The sequence below is a fragment of the Nerophis ophidion genome, linkage group LG01 (assembly GCF_033978795.1).
Source record: "Nerophis ophidion isolate RoL-2023_Sa linkage group LG01, RoL_Noph_v1.0, whole genome shotgun sequence".
Lineage (NCBI taxonomy): Eukaryota > Metazoa > Chordata > Actinopteri > Syngnathiformes > Syngnathidae > Nerophis > Nerophis ophidion.
This window is the reverse complement of record NC_084611.1, coordinates 85,572,877-85,582,870: the sequence shown is the minus strand read 5'-3', so window position 1 is coordinate 85,582,870 and position 9,994 is coordinate 85,572,877. Positions and strand designations below refer to the sequence as shown.

The 9,994-nt window shown below is 36.8% G+C and overlaps 1 protein-coding gene across 1 annotated transcript; it reads left to right on the top strand.

The window, feature by feature from the left end:
* Positions 1-5,488: 5,488 nt before the first annotated feature.
* On the top strand, positions 5,489-8,137 carry LOC133541139 (lipopolysaccharide-induced tumor necrosis factor-alpha factor homolog). The gene is made up of 4 exons (XM_061884288.1): positions 5,489-5,647; positions 5,863-5,967; positions 7,688-7,862; positions 7,943-8,137. Exons 1-4 carry the CDS (start codon positions 5,587-5,589, stop codon positions 8,058-8,060), a joined length of 459 nt encoding a protein of 152 aa, XP_061740272.1. The 5' UTR covers positions 5,489-5,586; the 3' UTR covers positions 8,061-8,137.
* The last annotated feature ends 1,857 nt before the right edge of the window (positions 8,138-9,994 follow it).

Below are 9,994 nucleotides of genomic sequence, written 5' to 3'. Positions count from 1 at the left end.
TTATTTATTTAAAGGGCAAACTGGTCTCGCTTTTTTAATTCTAAGAGAGACAAAACTCAAATAGAATTTGAAGGGAATTATATTTATATAGCGCTTTTCTCTAATGACTCAAAGCGCTTTACATAGTAACACCCAATATCTAAGTTACATTTAAACCAGTGTGGGTGGCACTGGGAGCACGTGGGTAAAGTGTCTTGCCCAAGGACACAACAGCAGTGACTAGGATGGCGGAAGCGGGAATCGAACCTGCAACCACTCAAATTGCTGGCACGGCCACTCTACCAACCGAGGTATACCACCCCAAGAAAATGCAAGTAAATATTTTAAAGACTTGGTCTTCACTTGTTTAAATAAATTAATTGATGTTTTTACTTTGCTTCTTTTAACTTTCAGAAAGACAATTTTAGAGAAAAAATACAACCTTAAAAATGATTGTAGGATTTTCAAACATATAGCTTGTTACCTTTTAAATTCCTTCCTCTTCTTTCCTGACAATTTAAATCAATGTTCAAGTAGATGTATTTTTTTTTATTGTAAAGAATAATAAATCAATTTTAATTTAATTCTTAATTTTAGCTTCTTTGTGAAAATTGTCTTCAAACTTATTATGATTAAAATAAAAAAAAAATTAATCTGGCAAATCTAGAAAAACTGTAGAATCCAGTTTAAATCTTATTTCAAAGTCTTTTGAATTTCTTTTAAAATTTTTGTTCTGGAAAATCTAGAAGAAATAATGATTTGTCTTTGTTAGAAATATAGCCTGGTCCAATTTGTTATATATTCTAACAAAATGCAGATTGGATATGAACCTATTTAAAACACGTCATCAAAATTTTAAAATTAATCTTAATCAGGAAAAATTACTAATGATGTTCCATAAATTATTTTTAGAATTTTTTCAAAAAGATTTGAATTAGCTGGTTTTTGTCTTCTTTTGAGTCGAAATTGAACACAAACTATGTTTCAAAATTTAATTTTCATTTTTTTCATGTTTTCTCCTCTTTTAAAGTGTTCAATTAAATGTTTTTTTTTCATCATTTATTCTCTACAAAAAACCTTCCGTAAAAGGAAAACAAATGTACGACGGAATGACAGACAGAAATACGCATTTATATATACATATGTATATATATATACTGTATATATATATAGAGAGAGAGAGAGAGAGAGAGAGAGAGAGAGAGAGAGAGAGAGAGAGAGAGAGAGAGAGAGAGAGAGAGAGAGAGAGAGAGAGAGAGAGAGAGAGAGAGAGAGAGAGATTTATTAAAAGTAAATTGAGCAAATTGGCTATTTCTGGCAATTTATTTAAGTGTGTATCAAACTGGTAGCCCTTCGCATTAATCAGTACCCAAGAAGTAGCTCTTGCTTTCAAAAAGGTTGGTGACCCCTGGCATAAATAAATGTTGTCGATTCAAGGTTCAATCACTTATTGTCCTCATCATAAATATTAACTGAATTAGTGAAGTGAATTATATTTATATAGCGCTTTTTCTCAAGTGACTCAAAGGGCTTTACATAGTGACACCCAATATCTAAGTTACATTTAAACCAGTGTGGGTGACCCTGGGAGCAGGTGGGTAAAGTGTCTTGCCCAAGGACACAACGGCAGTGACTAGGATGGCACAAGCGGGAATCGAACCTGCAACCCTCAAGTTGCTGGCACAGCCACTCTACCAACCGAGCTATGCAACAAGTTTATTTTTTTAATATATGTAAATAAGGGTGTCCAAACTACGACTTGCTGGCCATTTTCAATTTGTCTCTCGAGACTTTGTTAGTTTAATAAGGAATCAATTTATTTTAAAAGTCTATTTGTATGAAGCTACTGGGGCGGCATAGCTCGGTTGGTAGAGTGGCCGTGCCAGCAACTTGAGGGTTGCAGGTTTGATTCCCGCTTCCGCCATTCTAGTCACTGCCGTTGTGTCCTTGGGCAAGACACTTTACCCACCTGCTCCCAGTGCCACCCACACTGGTTTAAATGTAACTTAGATATTGGGTTTCACTATGTAAAGCGCTTTGAGTCACTAGAGAAAAGCGCTATATAAATATAATTCACTTCACTTTGTCACTTTTTGGACAATGTGAGTAATTCAGGCTTATGACCACGTGGCGTGCTTTGAATAATACTCAACAGGACACAATGCAAACAACCTTCCCTAGTCATGGTGCCAAAAAATAAATTAAAAAAATACCAACATACAGTCTCACAACACAACACAATTTGTGGATATTATAAAAATGCACGGTGGAACAGGGGTTAGTGCATGTTCCTCACAATACGAAGGTCCTGAGTTCAATCCCGGGCTCGGGATCTTTCTGTATGGAGTTTGCATGTTCTCCCCGCGACTGTGTGGGTTCCCTCCAGGTATATGTTGATTGTCATGTCATGTTCCAAACTACAGTGTCTTTGTTCCACAGTAAGTTTTTGCTGTCGTCCAGCATTCTGTTTTTCTTTACTTTGCAGCCAGTTCAGTTTTAGTTTTGTTCTGCATAGCCTTCCCTAAGCATCAATGTATTTTCTTGGGGGCACTCACCTTTTGTTTATTTTTGATTTCAGCATTAGATACCTTTTTACCTTCACCCTGCCTCCCGCTGTTTCCGACATCTACAAAGCAATTAGCTACCGGCTGCCACCTACTGATATGGAAGAGGATTACACGGTTACTCTGCCGATCTCGAGAGAGCACCGACACTCAACAACAACACATTATTTGCAGACTATAATTACTGGTTTACAAAAAATATTATTAACCTTAATAGGTGAAATTAGATAATAGTGTTTGAACGACACTGATATACATTATACTGGTTAGCATGTTCTCCCTGTGCTTTTTGCTCCAGTTTTGTTCCAAAAACATGTGTTCTGTTACGCCCCCTGGAGGACAGAAAAGAGAACGCAGTAGAAAAATGTAAAAATACCAATGTCATCACGTTACTATCGATTCAATATTGATACTACCTGTGGTATCAATATAATCGACATTTGAATCTACATTTTTCCAACCTTTCTTTTTCTGGTCCCTATGTGTGCTTTAACTATTCTAAATATCTTTCCTATATTTTGAACAAAAAATCTAAATATAGTACAGAATATTCTTGGTATTATTGGCCTAAACTAGGCGTTATGTCCTCATCATAAATAATAACAAGACTATATATATATATATATATATATATATATGTATATGTATATATATATATATCCATCCAGCCATCCATTTTCTACCGCTTATTCCCTTTCGGGGTCGCTGGCGCCTATCTCAGCTACAATCGGGCGGAAGGCGGGGTACACCCTGGACAAGTCGCCACCTCATCGCAGGACCAACACAGATAGACAGACAACATTCACACTCACATTCACACACTAGGGCCAATTTAGTGTTGCCAATCAACCTATCCCCAGGTGCATGTCTTTGGAAGTGGAAGGAAGCCGGAGTACCCGAGGGAACCCACGCATTCACGGGGAGAACATGCAAACTCCACACAGAAAGATCCCGAGCCTGGATTTGAACCCAGGACTGCAGGACCTTCGTATTGTGAGGCAGACGCACTAACCCCTCTGCCACCGTGAAGCCATATATATATATATATATATATATATATATATATATATATATATATATATATACCTATATATATATATATATATATAGGTATATATATATACATATATATATATACCTATATATATATATATATATATATATATACATATATATATATATATATACTGTATATATATATATATATATATATATATATATATATATATATATATATATATATATATATATATATATATATATATATATAGGTATATATATATATGTATATATATATACCTATATATATATATATATATATAGGTATATATATATATATATATATATATATATATATATATATATATGTATATGTGCATATGTAGATTATAGCAGTTAGCATGTTTTCCCTGTGCTTTTTACTCCACTTTTGTTCCAAAAACATGTTTTTTGTCACGCCCCCTGGAGGACAGAACACAGAATGCAGTAGAAAAATACCAAACACATCACGTTACTATCGATTCGATATTGATACCTCTGGTGGCATCAATATAGTCGACGTTTGAATTGACATGTCTGCATTTTCGTATCTTTTTTTTTTTCTGGTCCCTATTTGTGCTTTAACTATTGTAAGTATCTTTCCTATGTTTTAAACAAAAAAAGTAAATATAGTACAGAATATTCTCGGTATTATTGGCCTAAATTAGGCATTTTTATCCTCATCATAAAAAATAACGAGATTATATATATATATATATATATATGTATATATATATATATATATATATATATATATATATATATATATATATATATATATATATATATATACACATATATATTTATATATATATAGTGGTTAGCCTGTTCTCCCTGTGCTTTTTATTCCAGTTTTGTTCCAAAAACATGTTTTTTGTCACGCCCCCTGGAGGACAGAACACAGAATGCAGTAGAAAAATACCAATCACATCACGTTACTATCGATTCGATATTGATACCACTGGTGGAATCAATATAATCAACGTTTTAAATAACATGTCTACATTTTTCCAACTTTTTTTCTCGTCCTTATGTGTGCTTTAACTATTCTAAATATCTTTCCTATATTTTAAACAAAAAAACTAAATATATTACAGAATATTCTCTGTATTATTGGCCTAAATTAGGCATTTTTATCCTCATCATAAAAAATAACGAGGTTATATATATATATATATATATATATATATATATATATATATATATATATATATATATATATATAGTAGTTAGCATGTTCTCCCTGTGCTTTTTACTCCAGTTTTGTTCCAAAAACACGTTTTATGTCACGCCCCCTGGAGGACAGAACACAGAACGCAGTAGAAAAACACCAATCTCATCACTCTACTATCAATTCGATATTGTTCCCACTGGTGGTATCAATATAATCAGCGTTTGAATTGACATGTCTGCATTTTCCAATCTTTTTTTTTTCTGGTCCTTATGTGTGCTATAATTATTTGAAATATTTTTCCTATAGTACAGAATATTCTTGGTATTTTTGGCCCAAATTAGGCATTTTTGTCCTCATCATAAATAATAACATTATATATATATATATATATATATATATATATATATATATATATATATATATATATATATATATATATATATATATATAAAATATAAAATATGTGCATAGTTGACCATGTGAGCAGGTTTTTTTTTATTGTGTAGAGTACCAGATAATGTTAAAAAGTCATATTTAGAGGACGGTCTAAACCGTTTTTTTCCTGATAAAACTATGAAAATATTTCAACAAAATGATAACCAATGGATTACTATCGAGTATTTCTACACTGCTCCCATTTTCTTTCATTATCTTACACTTTTCATGTTAAAGTTCACAGAAGTTTTCAGTGTTGTCTTTGAATGGCTGTTGCATTATGGGTAGCAGACCCTCCAACCAATCAGGCGGAAGCTCATTTAGTGGCGTCACCTGGCAGGCCTGCAGGCAGGTACACTTAACAAGTTGGCTCCTTTTTACCCCTCCTAACCAAACATGGAGTCCTTTTCCAACTCGGATAAGACCTTTCCTACACCGCCGCCCTACTTCCTGCCAGGTAAACAAATAACACAGCATTTGGTAGAGTATTGATTGATTGATTGATTGATTGAAACTTTTATTGGTAACTGCACAGTTCAGTACATATTCCGTACAATTGACCACTAAATGGAAACACCCGAATAAGTTTTTCAACTTGTTTAAGTCGGGGTCCACGTTAATCAATTCATGATAACCCGACTTTTGCTGGTAAATGTGATTTTTGCTTTGTAGATGAGAGCCATGTGAAGATTTATCACCTTCACTCGCCCTTCCGAGCACCTTTTCCCGCCACCTTGTCTCCTGGAGGGGGACATGTGACCCAGTCGCCCCTGCAAGGTACTTTGCCGACCTCCATCTTCATGCACACGTTAGACTGACCATACGTCCTCTTTCGCGGGGCTGTCCGGTTGGGGTTTCTTAAATGCCTCAAAATGTCAGTTTTTTTTTAATTAGGGTTGAGTGTATTATCAATGTACGTCCATGGTTAAGAAGGGGTTAAAAACAAAACAAATTGTGAAAGTGTGCGCGGAGAGCAGCATTCCTGAGGGAGGAGTGGATTGATTGATTGATTGAAACTTTTAATAGTAGATTGCACATCAATCCATTTTCTGCCGCATGTCCCTTTTTGGGTTGATGGTAATCAATCAGTCAATGTTTATTTATATAGCCCTAAATCACAAGTGCCTCAAAGTGCTGCACAAGCCAGAACGACATCCTTGGTTCAGAGTCCACAAAAGGGCAAGGAAAAACTCCCAACCCAGTGGGACGTCAATGTGGATGATTATGAGAAACCTTGGAGAGGACCACAAATGTGGTTGACCTCCCCCCCTCTAGGGGAGACCGGATGCAATGGACGTCGAGTGGGTCTAACATAATATTGTGACGGTCCAGTCCATGGTGGATTTAACATAATAGTGAGAGTTCAGTCCATAGTGGATCTAACATAATAATGTGATAGTCCAGTCCATTGTGGATCTAACATAATAGTGTGAAAGTCCAGTCCATAGTGGATCTAACATAATAGTGAGAGTCCAGTCCATAGTGGATCTAACATAATAGTGAGAGTCCAGTCTATAGAGGATCTAACATAATAGTGTGAAAGTCCAGTCCATAGTGGATCTAACATATTAGTGAAAGTCCAGTCCATAGTGGATCTAACATAGTTGTGTGAGATTCCAGTCCATATAGGGTCTAACATAATAGTGAAAGTCCAGTCCATAGTGGATTCAATATAATAGTCAAAGTCCAGTCCATAGTGGATCTAACATAAAAGTCAGAGTCCAGTCCATAGTGGATCTAACATAATAGTGTGAGAGTCCAGTCCATAGTGGATCAAACATAATTGTGTGAGAGTCCAGTCCATAGTGGATCTAACATAATAGTGAAAGTCCAGTCCATAGTGGATCTAACCTAATAGTGAAAGTCCAGCCCGTAGTGGATCTAACATAATAGTGAGAGTCCAGTCCATAGTGGATCTAACATAATAGTGAGAGTCTAGTCCATAGTGGATCTAACATAAAAGTGAGATTCCAGTCCATAGTGGATCTAACATAATAGTGAAAGTCCAGTCCATAGTGGGTCTAACATAATAGTGAAAGTCCAGTCCATAGTGGATCTAACATAATAGTGAAAGTCCAGTCCATAGTGGATCTAACATAATGGTGAGAGTCCAGTCCATAGTGGATCTAACATAATAGCGAGATTCCAGTCCATAGTGGATCCAACACAATAGTGAGAGTCCAGTCCATAGTGGATCTAACATAATAGACTGTGTCTCCCGGCTGGCCTGGGAGACATAGAAGAGCCGGACTAAGTGGCTGGGAAGAGGAAAGTCTGGGCTTCCCTGCTTCGGCTGCTGCCCCCGCGACACGACCTTGTAAAAGCGGAACAAGATGGATGGCTGGCATTTATATTCTCTAAAGAATGGCCAAAAAATAATAAATTCTCCCAGAGTATGTAAACTTACGACTGCATGTGTCCTCTTTTTGGGATTTCAGAACATGGTCAGCCTAGTACACATGAAACACCTCCAACTTGCATCCTTCTTCCTTCACAGTGTCTGGGCCCGCTCCCTCCGCCCCCGCCCCCGGGTTTGTGAGCGACAAGGCCGAGTTACACCGCTCCCCCGCGCCAACCGCCTGTCCCTTCTGTCACACCCAAGTCACCACCGCCGTCACCTTCCGGGCGGGGAGACACGCGTGGCTCATGTGTCTCGTGTTGGCGCTGTGCGGGTGAGCCCAGGGCTTAATCCTGTGAGCTCGTTACTGGAGCACAAACAAGGTGTGTCCTGATGATGATGTTGTGTTTGCAGGTTGGTGTTGGGCTGCTGCTTGATTCCGCTTCTGGTCGACCATTTTAAAGACGCTCACCACAGCTGCCCCAGATGTCACCGTGTGCTTCACGTCCAGCGCCGAAGCTGCTGTCAATGATTACTACTTCCTAGTTTTTTTTTTTTTTAAATCAACTCTGTATATTTTTAAACAAGGAAATAAATCATTTTTCTCGGGCTGCCTTCCACTAAGTTTTCATACACTACAAAAAGTCAGTGTTCAAAAACAGGAAAAAATAATACATTTAATTACATTTCTAATATAAAGTGAAGTGAGTTATATTTATATAGCGCTTTTCTCAAATGACTCAAAGCGCTTTACATAGTGACACCCAATATTTAAGTTACATTTAAACCAGTGTGGGTGGCACTGGGAGCAGGTGGGTAAAGTGTCTTGCCCAAGGACACGACGGCAGTAACTAGGATGACACAAGCGGGAATCGAACCTGCAACCCTCAAGTTTCTGGCACGGCCACTCTACCAACCGAGCTAAAGTACTGTAAAGTTCTTACATCTGCTATGAAAGCACTAAAACATACCGGTGTTGTGAGTTTACTTTTTTCACCCAAAGAACTTTAGTTGTTAGAGAATTCCGGTCGGATGGTTTTTCACGGGTGTTGTTGTTTGCGGATGAGGAGATGCTGCTCCGTTATTAATTGAAGTAAAGTCTGAATGTCATTAAAACATTTAGCTCCATCTTTTGACACGTCTTCCACTCTCGTCCTTGCACGCTACACCGCTACGACAAAGATGACGAGGAGAAGACGCTGTCGAAGTGGAGGCTCGTTAATAAGACCGCCAACAAAACGGAAGCGACTGTCAGGAAGCGGTTTGAAGATGATCTGTAAAACATCATCTATGCAACATTTTGACCAAATAACCACCATTACACTGCAAAAAATGAAATCTAAGAAAGATTAAATACTTGAAATAAGGGTGATATTTGCTTATTTTCTGTCTAAGATAATTCTTCTCACTAAGGAGATTTTATGTTAAGAGTATTTTACTTTTTTAAATCAAATCTGTGTATTTTTTAACAAAGAAATAAATAATTTTTCTAGGGCTGCCTTCCACTAAGTTTTCATACACTGCAAAAAGTCAGTGTTCAAAAACAGGAAGAAAAAAAAAACAATTACATTTCTAATATAAAGTAGTTTAAAGTTCTTACATTTGCCATGAAAGCACTAAAAAATACCGGTGTTGTGAGTTTACTTTATTCACCCAAAGAACTTTAGTTACTAGACAGTTCCGGTCGGATGTTTTTTCACGGGTGTTGTTGTTTCCGGATGAGGAGATGCTGCTCCGTTATTAATTGAAGTAAAGTCTGAATGTCATTAAAACGTTTAGCTCCATCTTTTGACACTTCTTCCACCCTCGTCCTTGCACGCTACACCGCTACGACAAAGATGATGGGAAAAAGACGCTGTCAAAGTGGAGGCTCGTAAATAAGACCGCCCACAAAACGGCACATCCGGAAGCGACTGCCAGAAAGCGGTTTGAAGATGATCTGTAAAACATCATCTATGCAACATTTTGACCAAATAACCACCATTACACTGCAAAAACTGAAATCTAAGTAAGATGAAATACCTCAAATAAGGCTGATATTTGCTTATTTTCTGTCTGATAAGAATTCTTCTCACTAAGGAGATTTTATGAGTATTTTACTTTTTTAAATCAACTCTGTATATTTTTAAACAAGGAAATAAATAATTTTTCTAGGGCTGCCTTCCATTAAGTTTCCATAAACTGCAAAAAGTCAGTGTTCAAAAACTAGAAAAAATAAATAAATTTAATTACATTTCTAATATAAAGTAGTGTGAAGTTCTTACATCTGCTATGAAAGCACTAAAACATACCGGTGCTGTGAGTTGACTTTATTCACCCAAAGACCTTTTAGTTATTGGAGAGTTCCGGTCGGACGGTTTTTCACGGTGTTGTTGTTTCCGGATGAGGAGATGCTGCTCCGTTATTGATTTAAGTAAAGTCTGAATATCATTGTAACAGTCTCACGCTGTTGCGTAGGTTCCCAGG

Excerpts from the sequence above, each read along its gene's own strand:
- LOC133541139 (XM_061884288.1), top strand. The coding sequence starts at position 5,587 with ATGGAGTCCTTTTCCAACTCGGATAAGACCTTTCCTACACCGCCGCCC. Across the intron at positions 5,648-5,862 it reads GCCGCCCTACTTCCTGCCAG|ATGAGAGCCATGTGAAGATT; the intron begins GTAAACAAATAA and ends TTTGCTTTGTAG. Across the intron at positions 7,863-7,942 it reads CTCGTGTTGGCGCTGTGCGG|GTTGGTGTTGGGCTGCTGCT; the intron begins GTGAGCCCAGGG and ends TTGTGTTTGCAG.